The 23630-nt window shown below is 42.9% G+C and overlaps 1 protein-coding gene across 1 annotated transcript in view; it reads right to left on the bottom strand.

Annotated features, from left to right (window-relative positions):
• reep3b (receptor accessory protein 3b) overlaps positions 1-23630 on the bottom strand; it is a 62809-nt gene that overhangs the window by 35564 nt on the left and 3615 nt on the right. The window contains exon 2 of the mRNA XM_085994971.1: positions 9815-9887. Within this exon, the coding sequence (XP_085851097.1) occupies positions 9815-9887 (73 nt within the window). The remainder of the gene's footprint in view (positions 1-9814; positions 9888-23630) is intronic.

Genomic DNA, 23630 nt, shown 5'->3' on the forward strand with positions numbered 1-23630 from the left:
GGAACAATTAAAGAAACAAACGTCGGGGCTGGGCTGGGGGGGGGGGGGGGGGGGGGGGGAGGGGGGAGGCCGAGACACAGAAGGAGCAGGAAAGAACAAGATAGACAGTCACATAAATAACTATGTTGTTTTGAATCTTCCTCCATGAGCAACATCTCGGGAAATCAGCCAGCCAGTCATAAAAAATAACAAGAACATACACATTGAGAACAGAGAGGGGCCAGGGGGCCAAACTGGACTTCAGAGGCTTTCCACCCAGAGAGGGGCAGCTGAAAGAAAAATTCAAGCTGCAACTAGTTACTTAGATGAGGCTACAATTCTTTTTGCACTGCAATTATTTTCTCTGGCAAGTGGACAGGCACGAACAGTTGGTTGGGCAACAATCAACCGGCCTCCTGAAAACAAAGCGGAGAGAGAAGGAAGCCACATGTGCTTGGACAGGATTGACAACCATGGGCCTCAAGAGTCCATGCAGCTGTCATCAGGCAACTTAGAGAGGAAAATACACCGCACTGAATACATGTAAAAGCACACTGTGCCTAATAAATATATTTACAATAAAGCTTCTGGGACATCTTCAATCTTGTGGAAGTTGAGTTTACCTGCAAATCACAAGTCAGCTAAAAGTATAGTGATGCACAAAATACAAGCTCAGTGCAGACACACCAAGGATTGAAACATCTCCAAATTTCAAGGTGGTTCTGTTGCTACGAATACACAATTTGACAGATTTCGCAAGGCTCCCAACAACGCAATACCATCTTCTCATTTACAGCAAGGGAGAGGCGCACAAAACGAACAGGATTTACTGGAACAGCTGCAAGTGAACAGGCTTGTCATGACTTGTTTACAAAACATAGTCCTGTCTGAAACTGTGGAATGCTAACTTACACGACAATGGAAATCATAGTAACTTAAAACATCTTTTGTGGGGCTGCAGTTTGGCCGTCTTGCTGTAGCTCATGTAAGCAAACAGCTTCCTCGGAGTAGAGTGCCAACAATCACTATCTAAAAACAAAATCAAACTTATCTTGGCCTTCATCGGATCAACTCGGGAGGCTAAAACCAGCGCCTCTTCAAAAAAACATGCAATCCCAAGGAGCAGTCCTGAATAAATACTGTTTAACAACTAACATCTGTGGAATTGAAAGCCAACTCCGAATCCATTCTGAGCACGAGGCGATCCCTGGGGTCTGTCCATCTATGATCAGATTGCTGTATTCTCCCCCCTGATTTGACTCTCTGCCATGTTATTTCTGTTGCTATACAAACGAAAGAAAATGAGTTTTCCGCAACGACAGCACCGATTTCCTCTGGGTAGTTGACACTGTCAGGGGGTTCCTGGGAGTGTGTTGATAGTTCTGGGGGGCCACCCACACACAGCATGTTTGCAAACCACAAGCATGAACCATGTGGAAAAAGCCAATTGTCAGGAGGTTAACAAAAAAAGTAATGTTTTTTAAGACTACGTGCATAGAAAATCTCATACTCAACAACCTTGCTGTAATATCTATTTATAAATGAATTTAGAATTAGCCTATATTATTTTGATGGAAGACATGTAGAATCATTTCTGCCAGCTACAGTCGAACATTAAGTCATGCTGGAATATTCCAGGCTACAATCAAGTCTTAAAAGCAAGTACCATGCCCATTAAGAGTTAATTGAAATACAAGAACGAAGCCCAATCTAGTTAGACCAAATATTCGATAGGCTGCTGCAATTTTTTTTCTTGCCAAATTTAATAACCTGCCTTTTCACGTGCAGGTCAACATGCTGTGCATTTCCTGTTTTTATTTCAGATTTCCAGAACTCACGGTTTGACATTATATCACCGTCATGATCAGCCTGCTCTGCTGCAATTGCACATCTACTTAACAAATCAGACTGATTTAGGCCAAATGTAATGAAACTGGTGCTTGCCAAGAGCGTATAAACACTCAAATCCTACATGGGGCTTCAGTGGGCATCAGAGAAGTTTTAGCTCAACACATGTTCCTGTAACTGAGATTCAACAAATACTGGTTAACATGATGTTTAAATTTACTGCGTAAAAGACATTGAGCTCCAATCAACAACACTGCTTGCGCCAGCAGCTGGCAAGACTGGCACTGGGATTTCAGTACACCATCATTCTGGGCATGTGAAATTTTCATGCTATGTTCACTTCAGCTCAGACGAACGTCCAGCAGTACAGTTAGAGATTTCCTGCTTCCAAGTTTGGGTGGTGTTTGATGTGCACACTTGGCCTGTAACCATACCTCAATCACTGCTGGCAGGAGCAATTTGAGGTGATGAATTAAGAGCATCAGACAACCAGAAAAAAAAGTACTCTGTTGTGGAATCAAAGAGTTTGACAGATTGGAGGAGGCCGTTCCATCGACTGCATCTGTGCTAGCTCTCTGAAAGAACGCTCCACCTATTTCTAATCCCTTGCTCTTTGCCCACCCCCACACACTTGTAAATTTATTTTTCCAAATACTTATCCACCTCCCTTTTCAAACCTATTATGGGTTCTGGTTCCATGTGCAGACAACCAACTGTCTAAAGAAATTTTACCATTTAATGACCATAATTTCATGCCCTCTAGTCCCCCGAAAAGTGGAAATGCTTTTTCCCGATTTACCCGATCAATAACCCTCAATTTTGAGCACCTCTATCCGATCTCCTCTTCACCACCTCTGTTCTAATGAATAAAGTCTTTTCTCATAACTAAAGCTTCTCATCCCAGGTATCATCATCATCTATACTCGCTCCATGGCCTTGACATCCTTCCTGAAGGCTCCCAAAACTGGACACATTATTGTAACTACAGCTTAACCAATGATATGTATAGGTTTAGCATTAACTCTTAGCTTCTGTACATTATGTTTAAAAAAAAAATCCCATTGTTTTCTTTTAAAGCAGCTTCATCAACTTGTCCTCCCACTTAAGGAAGCCCAAAGTCTCTTCTCGTTTCTGCTCCTTTTAAAGTTTTCCATTTAGTGTGTACGTCCTCTCCTTGTCCCAACCCCCACAATGAGTCACATCACAATTCTACACCTTAAATTTCATTTGACATCCATCTGCCCAATCTAGTAACTTATGTCCTCCAGTTGCTTGTAGTCCACCTCACAATTAGCTACACTCCCTATTTTTGTGTCATCTGCAAAATGTCATACTGTGCCATATTGACTAGAGTCCAGATTATTTATATATCTCAACAATAATGGCACCCAGGATACAAATATTTACAGCCCTCCAGTGCAAAAAAACATTAGCCATTGGTTCCCATTTTCTGTCCTTTAGGCAAGTGCCTATCCATGCTGTGACATTGCCTGTAATACCATGCACCTTAATGTTAACAAACATCCTTGTGCAGCATATCAAATATTTATTGAAAATCCCCAAACACTGTTATTTCCTCAAAGAACCCAGTTAAATTCTCAGACACAACTTGCCTTTTAAAAATCTCTACTGGCTGTCCATAATTAACCTATGTCTTTCTAGGCGAGTATTAACTTTACCCTGCATTTGTAGCTTCTAGAAGCTTACCCACTACCGATGTTCAGCTGACAGGTCTATAGTTACTCGATTTACCTTTTTTCTCCTCGTTGGAGGAGAGCGAGATTTATCTCGTCATAACCTCAGTCCATCTTGCTTCCTACAGGAGGTGGTGCTGTAACCTCTCAGTTACAAAAAACTCAGCTAAAAGACATATCATTTCCTCTGACTGACCCTGAGCAACACCATGAGAGAGTCACTGTAGGTAAAATCCTTGAATTGATAATGGATGGTTAATGCTCTGATGGTAATTCTTGCTATGCCAAGTTCTTCCACACAAGATGGCACTGTTACCTCTTAAAAAATATTACAAGAAAGCCTGTTATTCTTATAGAAAGGCAAATACTGCGGATGCTGGAAATCTGAAATAAAAACAGAAATTTCTGGAAATACTCAGGTCAGGCAACATCTGTGGAGAGAGAAACAGAGTTAACGTTTCAAGTCGATGACCTTTATCAGAACTGGAAAAAGTTAGAGTTGCAACAGGTTTTAAGCAAGTAGAGGCAGGGAAAGGGGGGGGGGAAAGGGAGAAAAGGACAAGAGCGATGATGGTGCAAGGCCAAAGGAAATTTATAAAAAAATATTTGTTCATGGCATCTGGGCGTTGCTGGCAAGGCCGGCATTTATTGTCCATCCCTATTACCCCCGAGAAGGTGGTGGTGAGCCGCCGTCTTGTACCACTGCAGTCCGCATGGTAAAGGTACTCCCACAAATTGTGACACTGGGACAAGGAAAGGCACTTGAACAGCCTTCCAAACTTGACATTGAGTTCAACCATTTCAGATCATAACTTCTGCTTTCATTTTTCCAGGCAGCAGCTGTTGGTGGTTATGATTATTCTATTCCCATTTACACCTCTAGACCCATCTTTTGTTTCTTCACTTGTCCCATTACCATCATCTTTTGCCTTGCACCATCATCCCTCTTCCACCCTATTACAGACCTTCCCTTTTCTTCTTCCCTCCCCTCCCCACTTTCCCTGCTTCTGTACTTGCTTAAAATCTGTTACATCTAACTTATTCCAGTTCTGACGAAGGGTCATCGATCTGAAACGTTAACTTTGTTTCGCTCTCCCTCCACAGATGCTGCCTGACTTGTTGGCCATTTCCAGCATTTTCTGGTTTTATTTCTATTATTCTTCGTTGCTCCAGAGATGGCACAGTAACCCCGCTCCGCCTGTTACAACAAACACAGCTAATGGAGACAGAATTTCCTCTGACGAACCACAAGCAAGGCCATGGGAGATTCACTGGTAATATTATCAGGAGTTTTTATTCACTTCCTGTAAGTATCACAGTTACCATCACTTTCCCCCCCATCAACACTTCTATTGATAGAAAATAGCATAACCATCAACTCGCTGTAAGCAGGGCCACATAAGATCTGCTATTCTATATTATGGGCCGTATATTCCGATGCTTATGGTTATGTACGCGCTGTGAACACACCCGTAGGGACATTGTAAATGCCGGTTTCAGGCATGCGCTAAAAACCTGCATTTCCGATCCGTCAAGAATGCTCTTGCCAGATCTGACGCCTGCCCTGGAGAAGGGCCTCTGCGGGGAGGAGAGTTCCGCTTTCTGGAAACCCTCCGCCCGCAGAAAACCTTTAGAAATCTTACGCCTGCTAAGAGCTGCATAAGGCCTGCTTTTACCAGCATAAGAGTTGAAAAAAAAATCCACTCATTTATCATTTAAAAATACTTTAAAAAAGGTAAGTTTATTTTTAGCCACGTAAAATACTTAATTTTTTTCAAAAAATTAAATTTGTTTAAAATATTTAATTTATTGTAATTTGAACTCATTTTAAAAATGTGATTTTAAAAAATGTATTTCATGTTTTACTATGTTTTTGGGGTGATCTCCATTCATATATTTGACCGGTCTACTTGTCAAGTGTATGAAGGGAGATATCTTCTCCTATTGGCTCCCCATAGCCCACGTGATCCCAGAGATGCTTGCAAACTGCATGCGCCTCTGGGATAGGTAGGCCCTGTGCAATTCGAGTTTGGGAGAGGCCCAGGAGCGGAAGTATACGCATCTCGGGAGCCCTCAGGTAAGTTCGTCGATTTTTCCAGATCAGGGGCCTCCGCACGCAGGAAGCCTCCGATCGGAAAATACGGACCTGGAAGTCTTGCATTTAGTGCACATTTCCTGGTTATCACACTTACTTCCAGTGTCACAATTTGTCTGTCTTGCCCGGGTATTACTTCTAACAGTTAGGTTTGTAGACTGATTGTTATACATTCCTTTTATCCTCTCCGTGCTAGAGGGCACTGCAGCTCCCACCAAGTTTAATCTCCCAGTCCTGTCCGATCTGCTAAGTGGCACTGCAGAAGAGTTTTATTTTAAATTTAATTTTGTTAAAACTAAACTTCTACGCACTGGTGTTCTCTTTAGGCAGCTTTTTTTTTTTTTTTTTTTTAAACCGTATGTTGCTTTCATTTCCCGTCAGCATGGCATAGGCTTTCTTGAAAGTAAATTATAAGAAGTCCTCACCCTGATGCCACCTCCCCTTTACCATATTGGCAAGGCCTTGGGACTCAGACCCCCATTTGTACCTCCAGTAGATTTTTGAACAATACAGGAAACTCTTTGGTATCCGGCACCGATGGGACCGGCGCGTTGCCGGTTGATCAAAACTTCCAGCTGACGGAGAGGGTTATCTACAAAGGCTATTTTTAACAAAGAAAAATAAATCAAGAAATGTGTAGTATACAGTAATTGGGTACTCACCTACAGAATGTTGTGTTAAATAGATGGTGGAAGATGCTTGATTAAGTACCGTACTGCCAGTTGAGGGTAATGCAATGCAATGACTACCAGCAGCGTGGGAGACACAGTACCCCTGTAAAATGGCGGATCAGAAGAGACCGGCAGCGCGCGAGAGTCAGACTCCTGTTAGAGGGGTATTGAGGTGTTCAGACTTCCGACAGAGTCAAGAAGCCGAGTAGTGGCAGTTTGGAGAACTACCCCCACTGACTAACTCGGCCACCGTGGGAGACTTGGACTCGGAAACATTGCCGGTTATTGAGGTGTTATTTTCGGAGTGAGAATTTTGCCAGTTAAGAGAGAATTCCAGATATTTAGGTGTCGTTTAAACAAGACTTGCCTGTACTTGGAAGCTCAGATGGGATTAGGATTACGCTATGTTTCAGCAGAATAATTTCAGTGGTGCTCAAACTCACCTCTCTTTCATGACGAGACTCTTTGCACTCTAGCCTGCTGTGAAAGGGGCAAGAGTTTGAAAAACCTTAAGGTCCAAGATATAGAACACTATCTTTGGAACTTCTGTATCGAGCCCTTTGAGTCAAATAGGCTAGATCAGCAACACTGCATGAATGCAGTTTTCACAACATTCACTTATGCAGGCTACACTTAGTGCCAATGGATAGGAAAAAGACAGAGGAGAAAAGCGAAGAGAGGTTACGGGAAATTAAATCTCGCCAAGAGGAGGCAAGCAAGGAGGTGTTTGCAGTTTGGTCTGAGAAGGCTAACTTTTTGTTTTAAGTATATTTAGACAGAACAAAAAGTGGGAGGGAAGAAATCAGAACCAGAAATATTTAGCATAACTACACAAAGGACTTTTGTTCAACAAACTGGATACTCCAGTATTGCAGAGATGAAAAATGTTCCTCTCGTTACTCAACTAATCTCCATTTCACTTTATCTTTCTTACTTAATACCATCCTCACTTAGCAAGCTGCCAGCAACTTTTAATCAAGATCACATTTTAATACTTGGTTAGTCTCACCTATTGTAAAATTATCCACTAAGAAATAATACTTTAAGGTTTACCATTTTTGCCAAGTTTGGGGCAGGGAAAATCAAGAGCAGAAATGTTGCATTTTCAGCATGGGAGAAAAAGTCATTCTACATAAAGAAAAAGGGGAGCCTGAGAGATGGCGACTTTTCAGAGTTTGATATCCAACTTAAAGCAACATACCTGAAGAGAACTTGGTATGGGTGATAACATTGATGCAATAAACCAGTTTATAGTTGACAATTTATGTAATTGACTTTTTCAATATTATACAAAGTGTTTACCATCGAGCCAAGTAGAAAGAATACGCAGAGACAACTGGAGGTCAATGTGCAGTATTATAAAGAATCGGAACAGAAATACAGGAGGCCATTCAGCCTCTCAAGCCTGCTCTGCCGTTCAGTTAGATCACGGTTGATCTGCATTTTAACTCCATCCACCCTCCTTGGTTCCATATCCCTTAATACCCTTGCCCAACAAAAACCTATCAATCTCAGCCTTGAAATTTTCAATTGACCGAGCCGTGACAACTTTATGGGGGGAGTTCCAGATTTGTACTATCCTTTTGTGAAGGAATGCTTCCTGAAATCACCCCTCAATGGCCAAGCTTGTACTTGACTCCCCTACCAGAGCAAATAGTTTCTCTATCTACCCCATCAAATCCTTTAATCATCTTAAACACCTCAATTACATAACCCCACAATCTGCTATACTCAAGGGAATACAAGCCTAGTTGATGCAACCTGTCCTGAGAATTTAATCCTTTCAGCCCTGGTAGCATTCAGGTGAATCCAAGGCCAATATATCCTTCATGAAGTGCAGTGCCCAGAACTGAATCCAGTAACTCGAGATATGGTATAAAGCTCTGCTTAGACAACGGAAACATAATTTCCACCAGTTTGTATTCCAGCCCCCTGAAGATGAACACCAACATTCCATTAGCCTTTTTTATTATTTTTTGTACCCGTTGACTAGTTTTAGTGATTTCTGTACATGGACCCCTAAATCGCTTTGCTCCTCGCTTAAATGCACAAGCAATACACCTATCAATGCACAAGTCACAACATAAAGGCAACAACAGTACGTAGAACATGTAATCAGAATTAACTGGGGCTTGTTTACGTGGAATTAATTTCCCTATAATTTTAGTGGATACTACCAATCATTTTATTTTTCCATTTTTGTGTTCGTGGTTTTAAAAAAAAAAACTTTAGTAAAAATGAATACAGCTTCTTTTAGAAGGATCTTATCGCCTACCCCATCATATCAATTTTTTGTGAGCATAGAAGATAGGAGCAGGAGTAGGCCATTCGGCCCCTCGAGCCTGCTCTGCCATTCAATGCGATCATGGCTGATCATCCAAGTTCAGTACCCAGTCCCTTGATCCCTTCAGCCTTAAGAAATATATCCAACTCCTTCTTGAATATATTTAATGAATGAATTGGCCTCTACTGCCTTCTGTGGTAGAGAATTCCACAGGTTCACCACTCTCTGGGTGAAGAAATTCCTCCTCATTTCTGTCCTAAAAGGCCTACCCCTTATCCTTAGACTGTGACCCCTGGTTCTGGATTCCCCGACCATCGGGAACATCCTCCCTGCATCTAATCTGTGCAGTCCTGCCAGAATTTTATAAGTTTCAATGAGATCCCCTCTCATTCTTCTAAACTCCAGCAAGTACAAGGCCAATCGACCCAATCTCTCCTCATACATCATTCCTGCCATCCCAGGTATCAGCCTGGTGAATATTGAAGTGAAGGATGTTTGCACGGGGGACTGGAGCTCTTCCCTGTTCAGGCATCAAGTTCAGCGTCACGCACGCCCAGGTGCAGGTTTAAGCTACACTGCTCAAACAAGATGCTCAGCCCCAACTTCAGAAGAGCATTCCTATGGCAATAGCGACATCCCCCTCCCCCTGGTCTCCGAGTGACACTGCCCGTTAGGGAGTGTTTATAGTGCTGTGGCTCATGCCCACTAGGAATCAATTTCAAACTGACTTAGCACACTTACAGCCAATGGATAGAGGGCACTTGTTAATCTTAACAGCTTGAGCAGGATTCAAGTCGAGGTCCCAGAGGTGGAAGGCCGGGGTCTAAACCAGTTTGCTCAAGGGATTTTTTGAAGAAACATGCTGCGGCTAACTTGCTCTCTGACCACTGCTAGTGGCCCATAAGGAAGTGCTTCCACACAGCGGCACACCCGATGACAAGAAGTGAGCCTGTTAATTGAAAACACTCAATGCCCCTTGTCATGACATTGCACATTCATACACTAACATGCAACACCACTGATCTGGTTTTCATGCTTAAATTAAAACCTCAAAAAAACAGCATCACCTCAAACGATTCTAAATTACACATCTGGAAACAATAGGAGAGCAAGAGTTCAAAACTACAATTTATAGCAGTGAAGGGCAACAAGTATTTTCAGTTTAAATATATTGTTTAAGTAAAAGGACTCCGGAATTACATTTGCGAAGGAGTTGTCAAAATCAATTCAAAGAGGTACTTACATATTCCTTTACATTTTTGGTTTTCACAGCTTTGTACGAATAGTAAGCAGGATACAAGGTCCCAAACACAAGGCTGTTAAAAAAGGAAAAGCACAGTTACAAGATACAGACACACAGACACACACAGAACCTTGCAAAATTAGACCACTTCATAACCTTTTGAGAAAACAAGAGCTTTGAAAACTACAAGGGAAAAAGCTTTATGACATAGAAGATAGGAACAGGAGTAGGCCATTCAACCCCCCAAGCCCACTCCGCCATTCAATGAGATCACGGCTGATCATCCAAATTCAGTGCCCTGTCCCTGCCTTCTCCCCATATCCCTTGATCCCTTTAGCCTCAAGAAATATATCCAACTCCTTCTTGAATATATTTAATGAATTGGCCTCAACTGCCCTGCGTGGCAGAGAATTCCACAGGTTCACCACTTTATTACACCATCATCTCTCACTTCTATCCATCTACCAGCAAGCAGCAGTAGGAAAATCCAGTCAGCCTGCTCTGCCATTTTGCCAAAGATGTTTGGGATTAGGATCTTTGTTGTACAGTAATCCTAATTCTCCACTCTCTCAATAGTCTTTCTTCATTAGTATCAATCTCAATTCTGTCTTTTGGGGCACTGCATTCCTCTCACAACTCTGTACAGAGATATTTTTTCTGGGTTCATGTTAACCGGCTTAGTTCTAATTTAAAGATCACGTCCCCTTGTTGTGCGAGAGGGTCAGAGTCATTTTCCCACTTATCCTGTCAAAGCGTTCTAAAACCTCATGTCCAGGGGATATAATCCAAGTTTACCCACTGGTTGCAACAGTCCACTTTAGCAACATTTTTAAAATTGGGATTCTTCTATGTGGGTTATACATCAAAGCTGATTATATAACATAACTTGGGGTAGAGGGAAAGAGACAAGTCAAAGTCATGGTGAAGCTGCATGAATTCAAGTACCTGTATAATTTTCTGAACAGTTAACTCCATCTTTGAAATTAAACATTGCCATTTTTTAAAAATATTGCATTACTGTTTTTATACACGTACAGCAATGCTGATGGGAGCAAACAATGTACCCTGAAAAAGTTATAAAATCAACTACATGCAAGACAGCAGATGCATTTATATAACTGCAATACTTGACTTTAAAACAGTGCTACAGCGATACTGTTTTAGCAACGTGCACTCATTTAATAGAAAACAGCTCAACACATTCACACAATCCAAGTACATTACTTAACATCTACCACCACTGACTGCAAAACTTTGCAGTCTCTATCTCTCACCAAAGTTTGGAATTCTGCCATGAATTTATCAGACATAGCACATCTTGGTGCAGCCGTGAGGTTTTTCTCCAGCAGTTGCAAGCAGCAATCTGACTTAATCAGTGATTGCTAAGAATGCTGGCTTGCACAATGAGATGCTCCAGAGCTACCCACCCAGCACCAACTCTGCTTCCAGGCCCGCGCTCTCGTCTCCTCCCGCACCCCACCCCACACCCCCCCCCCCCCCCCGCCGCTTCCAGGCTCGCACTCTCGCGCCCCCGCCCACCTCCAGGCCCGCGCTCTCGCCCCCACCCTGCTCCTGCTTCCAGGCTTGCACTGTCGCCCCCCCCACCCTTCTGCCTACAAACCCACGCAGTCACCCCATGCCTCCACTCTTTTTTAATGCATTGATGGGATGTGGACGTCGCTGGCTTGGCCTGCATTTAGTGCCCATCCCTAATTGCCCTTGAGAAGATGGTGATGAGCCGCCTTGTTGAACCGCTGCAGTCCATATCGTGTAGGTACACCCCCACTGCTGTTAGGAAGGAAGGGAGTTCCAGGATTTTGGCCCAACGACAGTGAAGGAACGGCGATATAAGTCCAAGTGAGGATGGTGTGCGGCTTGAAGGGGAATTTGTAGGTGGTGTGGTGATGTTCGCATGCGTCTGCTGCCCTTGTCCTTCTAAGTGGTAGAGGTCGCGGGTGTGGAAGGTGCTATTGAAGGAGCTTTGGCGAGTTGCTGCAGTGCATCTTGTAGATGGTACACACTGCAGCCACAGTGCGCCGGTGGTGGAGGGAGTGAATGTTGAAGGTGGTGGATGGAGTGCCAGTCAAGCGGGCTGCTTTATCCTGAATGGTGTCGAGCTTCTTGAGTGTTGTTGGAGCTGCACTCATCCAGGCAAGTGGAGAGTATTCCATCACACTCCTGACTTGTGCCTTGTAGATGGTGGAAAGGCTTTGGGGAGTCAGGAGGTGAGACACTCGCCACAGAATTCCCAGTCTCTGGCCTGCTCTTGTAACCATAGTATTTATATGGCTGATCCAGTTCAGTTTCTGATCAATGGTAACCCCCAGGATGTTGATAGTGGGGGATTCAGCGATGGTAATACCATTGAATGTTATGGGGAGATGGTTAAGAGTCTCGCTTGTTGGAGATGGTCATTGCCTAGCACTTGTGTGGTGCGAATGTTACTTGCCACTTGTCAGCCCAAGTCTGAATGTTGTCCAGGCCTTGCTGCATATGGACACGGACTGCGTCAGTATCTGACGAGTCTCGAATGGTGCTGAACAGTGTGCAATCATCAGCGAACATCCCCACTTCTGACCTTATGATAAAGGGAAGGTCATTGATGAAACAGCTGAAGATGGTTGGGCCTAGGACACTGCCCTGAGGAACTCCTGCAGTGATGTCATGTGATTGAGATGAATGACCTCCAACAACCACAGCCAACTTCCTTTGCGCAAGGTATGATTCCAACCAATGGAGAGTTTTCCCCTCGATTCCCACTGACTTCAGTTTTGCTAGGGCTCCTTGATGCCTCCACACCTGCAGTCCCCTTCCCTAGTTTCGATGGTGAAGTCTAGCATTTTCACCAGTGTTCCACAGGTAACCAACGAAATAAAGCACAGAAAAAACAACTCGCTCTGCTTTTCGTCTTGCCATTTTATGAACAAACGCACAAAAAGGTTGAAGTTCATACACATACAACATGCAAATGAGAATTGGGATCATATGCCCAACTGTGTATTACTCATTTTATTAATCAAAAAATGCAATTAACTACATGTGGCTAGTGGATACCTTACTAGATAACACCGCATTAAAACGGTTGAAAGGAGAGAAAAACCATCTACTCCTGCCTTCCTAATTGTAGGTATTTTCACATTGCATAATATTATATTCCCCTCGTCTAAACATAAAACACCATTTTCTCCAAGCCAGCTATACTATACTTCAAAGTAAAAATGCACCACTTGTCGGCACACGAGTGAAAGGCAGACCATTACTTTTACGGTAAAGAACTGACAACGGATGATTTGTTTAGGTCTTCATATATGCCCATCTGCTTCTGTTCCAAAATTACAGCATTCAGGAATAATTCACACACTGACTGGATTCCTTTTTCCGAGCAAATAATTCTGCTAGACGGTTTCAGATACACATTCTTGAACAGTATTCCACATTATGGCCTTGACAATTATTTTCACTCTTTAGCAGATGCATAGTCATCTAGAAATGTTCGTTCCTCAAAGCAATACAATGTTTGTTGTGACTTCAAGAAACACATTTCCCCAATGGCTTTAAAAACCTCCAAGTACTCAGTGTACGAGCTACACTTCAAACCCAAGCCAATATGTAGACATGAGAGCGCACATCTTGTGTACAGATTAATGGCAGCTTGCCCACAAGAACCAGATGGGAACAAAGCCAGGCTTTCACTCTGGCTTCAGCTAAAACTTAACAGTCTTCCATACTGGAAGGCTGATGTATGAACGTATGCACACAGTTCGCAGCCAACAGACCTTTGATACTTCAATTTTTCCAAGATACTATAAGTGGCCAGGAGAATTTGTTCTGTACCACCAGTTGTACCAAGAAACTGGGATACAAACACATCTGTTGCCCAAAGTGTGCTAATAATGGCTCGAGTTCAAATGAACAAAGTGCTCTGTACATTTCTACAATAGAGAATTACTTAGTCCCTTGTGCAAGGAAATATGCTCATGTAAATACTGTAAAATACATACATTTCACACCATTATTGGGCATGAACAAAGAACAATCCTTGATTGGAAAGTGCAAATAAATGCATATTGTTACCTTTCAATATGGCACAGAAATAGTTACTCTTATTGACCAAAAGGTACTTAACATAGCAATGTATAAATGAGTTAAATTACAGAATGAGCTGGACAGCAGGGGAGGAACCCCACAGTCATTATGATTTTCAATCTGAATAACAAATCCATGAGACAATGTATAATACCATATCTCGTCGGCAGTATAGTATATCGAGTTAACAACAGGAAACGCTGGAAACACTCAGCAGACCAGGCAGCATCCGTGGAGAGAAACAGAGTTAACGTTTCAGGTCTGGGACCCTTCATCAGAAGTTGAAACAGATATTTTGCTATTGTATTAGTATATATCTAGTTGCCAGTTAAGAGAATTAAAAATTCAGACATCAACATGAGGTAGTAAAAAATCTCAGCATCACTAATATAAACCCAATTGCTGTATGGTTAATATAGTCTATATTTTCTGTACAATGGTTGCGTTTGTCAGAATCTGACAACATCTGGTTTTCCTGTTGTGCATGAAATTAGAGAACAAGGGCTCCTAGTTTCAAATGAAGGAAGACAAAATAAATGGGAAAATCCATACGTTTATTTCCCATGTAAAAAGGGCAATATGCATGTGGAACAGACTAACAGCAAGAATAGTGGAACAAGAAACTAGTACAGGGTTCAAAACGTTCCCATCTGTAAAGAGAATGGAGGGTTACTGGATTAAAGCTTGGTAGGCAGGCACAATGGGCAACGCTTGCCTAAAAATTGTTAATGTATTTACAATGAACAGTTTCAAAAAATGTTGTGGAAGTAAACTTACAGTAACCTGAAAGCATACTATGAAAAAGTCAAATTAAAGTCATATACCCCTAAAATTCTGCATATCTATTGAACAGCTCAACAGCAGGTGAATTTATTCTACTGCAACTAGCTGCATAACTGAGTTTTTAAGCTATTTGCTTGAGATGCCACATAAGTAACAACCTTTAACACCTGGCTGTAAAGGTGCAAATAAGTGTTAGGCGGCAAATAATTTTTCACACGGCTAGAGCTATCCACAAATATAGTGAGGATCATTTTGCCTGGCTAATAACCATGGACTCACCTTAAGTGCAAAGCTCTTTGTTAGAACATGCATGTGTGCATTAAAGTATTTGAAGTCAACCAGCAACAAGAAAAATCATGGGTTTCAATTAAGGGATAACTTGACCACCCTGATACGTTATTTGAAAGAAAGCTCATTTAGATTCAGCGTGTGACATGCACAATGGAAGCATACACATCTGATCCCAAAGCCCCCTGAACAAAACCCATTCATTCACGGAGAGAAAACTAATGAACACAAGATGTCCTCATCGTCCCCCCTCCCCCCCATTCTTGCTGCTCTGGTTAAGCTGAGACAGCACATGGAGCCTGCTTTGCTTAAAAGTATCTTGGCTAAAATCCAAACAGATAACACAGTAAACAGTAGGCAGCAAGTTGGATCCAACACCTCAAAAAGAACACACAGGATTTCCTGATTTTGATAGAGGAACTTTACTGCTGTAATCTCATTTATACAGCCCCAATTTGTACATTGGATTTAATATCCAAAGAATCAATCTAAGAAATACAACTTTATACATCATTACACAGCAATCTAACAATATATGGGGCACCCAGAATAACAGGCACTTTCAGTTTGCAGATAAAATTAACTCTCAAAGTCCAAATCACATAGTTTACCATTGAACTACATAACCAAATTAATTTAGTAGGGTTTGAGCTACATTTCTAGATCAGCAAAAAGTTGATTATTCAGGAATGATGAAAGGATTGAGTCACTACAGCCATCATGGGGGCGACAGAACACAATTGAGAGTCCCCAGTTCCAAGTGCTGGAAAAAGTGCATTTATATGAACACCAGGCGAGGATAGGATCGGACATGACTAAAATACCCCCTTCCTCTTATGTGGCCATGATGGTCATGTCAGCCCAACAACCGACTAAAAATCCTCATGTGAAGCTTTTCACTCCCCTCTTTAAATTCCACAATCCAACGTGGTGATGCAACACACAGTGCCAGCAAATGGGAGGATGCAGGTTGGCACTTGTAAAAATCCTCGCAGCAATTCCAGCTTCTGGTGTTTTTTTTTTTTATAAACACACTGGAGTAACCAAAAGCAGAAGCTTTTTTTCCAGCAACCCTCCAAAAGAGACAAGACCAAGTATAACAACACGAAGCAGATGGACGTCTTTTGTTCCAAAGATATTGCAAAAGTGAGTCACTTCAGATATGCAACCAGATTTTCCTTTTAAACACCACAGTCTGGAGATTACGCTGTTTTTTTTCAAGCGCAAAATCCCCCTACCCCCGATATCGGCGTAAACGTTCGCGGAATTAAGCGCAACTCGAGTATCCGCGATCTTTTGCGTTGGTTCTGCCCACAAAACTGGCCATGCCCCCAGGGTGAATTAATCACCATTGGGAGTTTCCGCTAATTGCGCTCTTTTGCAGGCCTTCGAGTAGGCTCCAAAAATTAAGCTGCATCTTTTGGGCACAAGGACACCAACAAGTAACATAGAAAATAGGAGCAGGAGTAGGCCATTCGGCCCCTCGAGCCTGCTCCGCCATTCAATGAGATCATGGCTGATCATCCAAATTCAGTACCCTGTCCCTGCCTTCTCCCCATATCCCTTGATCCCTTTAGCCTTAAGAAATATATCCAACTCTTTCTTGAATATATTTAATGAATTGGCCTCAACTGCCTTCTGTGGCAGAAAATTACACAGGTTCACCACTCTCTGGATGAAGAAATTCCTCCTCACTTCTGTCCTAAATAGCTTACCCCTTATAGCCTTATGTTTTAAATGAATTTTTTTACAAAAAGAACTGAATACTGTACCCCAATCTAACCAGAAAATAGTTATAGATCACAGGTGGTGGGTCGACATGGATTTAAAAAGCTTATTTTGTGATAAAGTTTGGTTAATACAGCTGAAAATGAGTATCAGGTTACCACAAATATATCATGGAATTTTTTTTTTTTTTTTTTTTTAAAGCAAAATTTTTAATGAAACAAATGTTTAAAACTCTGCCGGTTTGCACTGGTTCTTGGCAGATTGTGTTCAGTGATTTGGGGGGGGGGGGGGGGAACCACTTCAAAACAGGCGCAATTTGTGCCGGAATTGCCATTGAGCCCAAAGTGGAAACTCTACCCCCACATTTCAGCATAGCAATTAACTATAAGAGATAGGAGCAAGTTTGGTTTTCAACTGCGATGTCATATGAATTTTGTACCTGGATTAGGTTCAGCCTTAGCTCCCATCAGCTAGAAAACCATTATCTTTCATCATCGCATAGTTGTATGTATACATGTGAACGGTCTTAAAATGGCTTTTCTGTATTACACAGGATAAAGGGCTGCAATTAGAATGAACAGCAAAAACAGCTATCTCACATATTACCAAGATGTTCCCTATAGTACATGAATTTGGGCTGAATAATTGTACAGGTAGACTACCTTTTATCCGAACTTCCGAAAACCGAAACCCTCTAAAAACCGAAGGTTTTTTCGTTCAGCGGAAGTCGTGCGCACGACCCCGACCCCCGCTGACGACCCCCCGCCGACACCGACTCCCGCCGACCTCCCCGGCCGACCCCGACCCACCCCCGACAAATTTCCCAGTCTTATAAAATACCTTCCGAAATCCGAAAACCGAAACACGGCTGGTCCCGAGGTTTTCGGATAAAGGATAGTCTACCTGTACATACTATAACTAATGAAACGTGCAGCACATTCTTGTGATAATGGTAACTTAAGATACCCGAACCAAATGGGAAAATAAAATAGACCAATTCTTGCGTACTATTAAAAAAAATGCTTTAGATGACATTCACCAACTGCCAAGAGCGATATCTTACACTCATAATACCCTTTAAAACATCTCCTACGCAGCCATTTCTGTATCAACACCACAGGATGGTTTTGGGCTGTGGGCGGGGGGGGGTGGTGAAGCAAAAAGATGAATTAATTAGAATTTGGGAGGAAGACACTTCAACTAACAAGAGACCTTATGCACGTCTAATCGTCTCTTGACTGCTGGTTATTTTATAAAATATTTCATCCCCACCAAGTTTCTTTCCCCTTACCCAATTTTCTCCCTTCCTTTCCTTAATAGTACATGTATGTATGTCCAGTACAACATGCTAGGTACCACTACATTGTTTCACGTGAACCTAGATGGTGTTGTAGGCTATCAGAGCTGGATCCAATGCTGTCCTCACCCAACATCCACACTTTCCAACATGAGTCAGTGGACAATAATCAGAAGAACTCAAGCTGATTTCTCACCCGTCGCACCATGCCAACAGGACAAGGGCACCCTAACTGGTGCCCTGGATGAATTCAGCTAACTGCAGAGATCAGGAATCAAAGTTGGGAACTTCTCGTTTGCATGATTCAGTACCACTCTAGACAGCATCACTTTGTTTCTTCCGATGAAAAGTTACTCTGAGGCGAGATGGTGGTCAATGATGAAGGAACAGGTGAACGAAACCATTGGTTCCACCATCCAGACACACTTTCAGGGCTGAACACTTGGAAAATCTCTTTGGCAAGATTACTACTCTTTTTATGGAGTGGGTTTGATAATCTGAATGCTCTTTCTTGCTCCAGACTTGGCATTATTTCTTGCAGAGATCAACTAAGTGGCAAAATGTACAATTTTTTTCCACAAGAAACATTAAGCCTAATAGCCTTTTCTTGTTCCATGCCTCCTTATGTTCTTATTACAAATGCAACAGCTAGTCAATTAATTGGTGCCAGTATAAAATTAGACATCTCAACGTTGTTCCTACGTTGCAACTGTTGATAAAATAGTACACGGGATTATTTCAAAGTCAGATAATGGTAGTACTAACTTTTAAATGTTCAGTCTCTGGTTTCAGCTGCTCTGATCCCTCAACAAACAAGTTATTTTAATGCAGTCTGCCTTATTTTATGTTCCACCACCTCCCTGGAAGCTCTGAATACTTCCAGCTTTCACAGCTCGAGTTTCAAGTCGTCTCACTGACTTTTCAGATTCCGGTTTCCACTGCCGTGGCAATTAGATTGGAACTTCCTCAGACCCACAGCTGTCTTTTTGGGGGGGGGGGGGGGGGGGGCGCAGATTTTCACTATTCAACCCACTGTTCGCAGTAAGCTGCAGTCTTAATATTTATAGCTGTCCAATCATTACATTTGAGTTCAAACCACCCTCTTCTTTGGACCTCAGCCCACACAACATTGCTTATAAAAGCCACCTTGATCAGAAACTAAACATCCAGATGTTCAGATGGTTCTGGTAAAAACTTCAAGTACAGAGCTTGAATGGTCATCACCTAAACCTGGAGAATGTTATAAATTACTAGTTGATCTCACATAGACCCTCCATTCCCAATTAAGCATTCTATTTATGACCCTGGTAATACATTTTTCAAGAGAATTTCTAAGATGAAACTTCTGTGATATCACTGGCGTTGACCCTTCATTTCTAGTTATGGTAACCAGAGACCAGCCATTACTGTATAATCAGGAACCCAATTAAATCCTGACCCACAGAGCATCCCTTTACTTGCATAGGTCCAGAGCTCTATCAATCACAGTGCAAACAGGTCAATTCCTGAAACTCCAACCAACAATACTGCTTAAAAATGACAAACATAAGTCACACAGTCACTCTTCGCCATTGAGATTACAAGAAAGTGTTACTGCACTTGTGTGATCACTCCTGGCCAGAGTGCACTCGCCAGCTTATTTTAAAAGATAATAATGGGGAAGCGGTACTGACTTTCAGGTGCACTTGAGCACACGGGCATTGGGAACAAATCAGGTGGGGATAGGGAAGCATTGGCATGGATCTAGATTTGATAACATGGGGAGTGGGAAGACGAGGAGGGTTTAGCAGTGCTCTGGGGAGGAAGAGAATAGTTCAGGGAGGTCCATACTGGAGCAGTCAGAGCATGGAAAGCTGCTGTATCAGCACAGACAACAGCTGCAGCCAGAGGCGAGCAAGCTGCTGCAGCCACAGTCGGATGGAAAGTGCTGACACAGCATGGCCACCAACAATAGCCGTGGCAGGAGGCAAAGTGGTTTCACCAGCAACAAAGATAGCAGTGTCACAAGAGCAGAACACTGCTGTGAGCACAACAGGAAGGCAGAAAGTGGATGTAGTCATGCCAGGGGAAAGGGGAAAAAGAGATGACTACAAGCTCCAGGAAAGCAACAGAACTCAACTCTCCCAACTAGATCATGAGAAGCAACAAACAATATACAAGAATCTCGGAGGCCCTGCTTACATTGATTATATGCACCATCACAATACTGGAATCAGTTTTTTTGTGTTATTATTCCTCATTAAAACTGGAAACGCAAGAATTATAAACCCACAGTGAATACAAGTTTCAGATCTCAGAATTCGCTCAGTATTTATTCCAGTCAATTTTTTCCCCCATGACACTGGAAAACAACCAGATCTATTGACCCACTAATAGTTGGACAGAGAAGTATACATGATTATTTTACAGAGTAAAGAAATGAATGCCCCCTCTTAGGCAGCTGTGAACAGAGATGAAGAAAAAATTAGTCATCTTTACTGTATAGCCACAGAATTATATAAACACTGCAGTAACTAAAATGCAGAGGCACAATGCAGGAGAAGAGGAGACAGGATGCGCATTTCACAAACTAGTCAGTCTGCCTGACATGGGGTTGCAAATGGGGAGTTAAGACCATGTGTAGTCTTCAGGTGAAGCAAGGTTCGAGGGCAAGTGATAACTGGCCCAGAGCGTGTACATGTAATTCAGTCCCATTTTAAAGTCCCATTCTGTCCTTATTTTTGTAATTCCCCTATAAATTGTTCTGTCCACATTTATGATGGAAACTGCCTACACAAACTAGTCACACAGTAATTACAGCTCAGTGCCTTCATTGACAAGCAAGTGTAATTACAGCGTGTGACAAGATTACATAGGCCGTTTCCATTATAAATGTGGATGTAGGGAGTTATAATAAAAAAGCTGATAAGTCTGAATGACTTGGACATAACAGGAGTCAAAAATAAAATGGGCACCACAAGTCTGGAAGATTTCTTTGTCGCAATCTGAAACAATCTTCTGTTGCTTTACCAGTTGAGGTTTTCTTTTTGCTATTTCACCTGTTCCTAATTTTTTTTCCTATGGTTCAGTTCCTTTAAATAAATAGTTACATTCGAACAAACCAATCTCCTGTTAAAAGCAGAGGATATGCTGTTTTGTAAGGTCAGGCCTTGTGGCCTTAAAACTACAGCAGAATAATACATCATGTGTTGTGTCTCAAGCTACGGACACGCCTTGACCTGCTGAGGCCAACGTCCACAGAAGCAGTGGTGCACGCCAATCAGCAGGATCAAGTCAGCAGACGAGCTCAGAGATCCAAAGAACGACACTTTGTGGTGGGGGGTGCGAAGTCCTCGTCGATGACATGGCCTAGGTACTCCACTGATGGCCTGAAAAATTCGCATTTGTCCTTGCGAACGCGTAAGCCATATTCTTCAAGTCTTCCCAGTGTCTTTGTCAGGTTCTGCAGATGCTCGTTGTCGTCCTTTCCTGTGACAAGGATATCGTCGAGATAACATTGTACCCCTGGAATGCCGCTTAAGATCTGGTCCATAGCCCACTGAAACAATGCTGGTGCTGACGTTATACCAAAGGGTAGGCGGCAGTACCTGTAGAGGCCCTTGTGGGTGGTGATGGTGAGGTACTTCTGTGAGTCCTCTTCTACATGCATCTGCAAGTAGGCTTGGCATAGATCAATCTTGCTAAACTTCTGACCGCCTGCTAGACCCGCGAAAAGATCTTCAATGATGGGGAGGGGGTACTGTTCAACTGAGAGCACAGGATTCACTGTTACTTTGAAATCTCCACATAAGCGAACCGCGCCGTCACTCTTCATCACTGGTACCACGGGCATGGCCCACTCACTGTGCGAAACTGGCACCAGGACCCCTATCTTGACCAGACGCTCCAGGTCAGCCTCCACTTTTGGTCTGAGGGCGTAGGGAACATTCCTGGCCTTCAGGAATTGTGGCTGGCTGTCAGGCTTCACCTCGAGTTTGACCATAATCCCCTTCATACTCCCCAATTCTCCGTCAAAGACAGCCGCATGCTTTGTCAACACTGCCGCTAGCCCCGCCTCTTCGACTGACACCGCATTCACTTTTTTCCAATCCAGGTGAATTTTCTCCAACCATGGCCTGCCCATCAGGGATGGATAGTCACCCTTGACCACGTAAACTGGCAGCATCACGGTTTGTCCATTAAGCTCCACCTTGACCTCCGTCTTACCCAGCATTGGGACTGTTTCCCCATTGTAGGTCTTTAAGATGAGCTTGGCCGGCGTCAGTGATAGGTGGTTCAGTTTTTCTTTGAATAGCTTCTCTGAAATCAAGGAGACAGCGGCCCCCGTATCCAGCTCCATTTTGACCGGTATTCCCTCTAGTAGTGGAGTGACTCCACAGCCTGATGAGCCTCCATTCACCGTTAACACATGGAGATTCAGCTCCCCATCAGAGTCTGTGTCACTGTCTTCCTGTTCTTGTTTCACCATGTGTAGGTTTTTCTTTTTAGAACGCCAGTTGGATGTGTTTCCTTGTTTGTTTTTGTGCGTCTCTGTGTAGGATTGTTTGCTTTGCCCTTTACACACACGTTCAATGTGTCCTTTCTTTTCACATTTCCGACAGGTCAGGTCTTTACACCAGCAGTCAGATGGCTGATGACCTGACCTTCCACATCTGTAACACTCTCTGGCGCCCCTTGCATGCTTATCCGGTGTAGCTGCTACCCTGTGCACTCTTGTTGCAGCCCCCAACAGCTGTGCATCTTTAGCTGCTAACTCCATAGACACAGCGAGCTCCACTGCTGATTTAAGCGTCAGTTTGTCAGTCGTGAGCAAGCGCTTCTGTGTTGCTTCGCATCTTAAACCACACACAAATCTATCACGGACAGCATCATTTAGAGTTTCACCAAACTCACAATGCTCAGTTAGCTTCTTTAGCACTGCAACATATTCGGCTATGGACTCACCCTCCCCTTGGTTTCGTTTGTGAAACCTGAACCTCTCGGCAATCAGCAGCGGCTTGGGTGCGAAATGTGTTTCCAAAACTTCCACAATCTGATCATATGTCTTAGCGCCGGGCTTATCTGGGTGCATCAAACTCCGTAACAAGCCAAATGTTTTTGCTCCGATCACACTGAGGAACGTCACCACTTGCACGTCATCTTTAATGCCATTTGCAGTCACGAAAAATCTGAAACGCTCTGTATAAGCACTCCATTACTCCGCCGTTTCATCAAATGGTCTAAACGCTCCGGTTAGCATAGCCATCTTGTTATCTTTTTTAAAATCTTTACAGTCCTTTTCCTCCACTTCGTTTCACTGTATCGTTACTCTCCCCCTTCTTATTTGTGTAACACACAAACCGCCACCTTTACGAGGCGATTGCATCAGCACTAAACTGCGGGCGCGCCATTAAGACAGGAACTTCTTACTTTAAACATCGCCGATTCCAGTGCAAAGTAATGCGCAAGTCCGTTGCCCTCGTCGCCAGTTTTGTTGTGTCTCAACCCTTACCTATATAACAATTGAAGACGACTCCGGGGTGGAGAGTTTAGTTAACGGCCATTTTATTTACAATTTACATTTCCCACAGTGCATTGCAAATCACCACTACGGTATCCCATGTGGGACAATTCTAATACACATTCAAAATACAC

The sequence above is a fragment of the Somniosus microcephalus genome, chromosome 8, assembly GCF_052327205.1.
Source record: "Somniosus microcephalus isolate GS21.2 chromosome 8, FLI_Smic_1.0, whole genome shotgun sequence".
Classification (NCBI taxonomy): domain Eukaryota; kingdom Metazoa; phylum Chordata; class Chondrichthyes; order Squaliformes; family Somniosidae; genus Somniosus; species Somniosus microcephalus.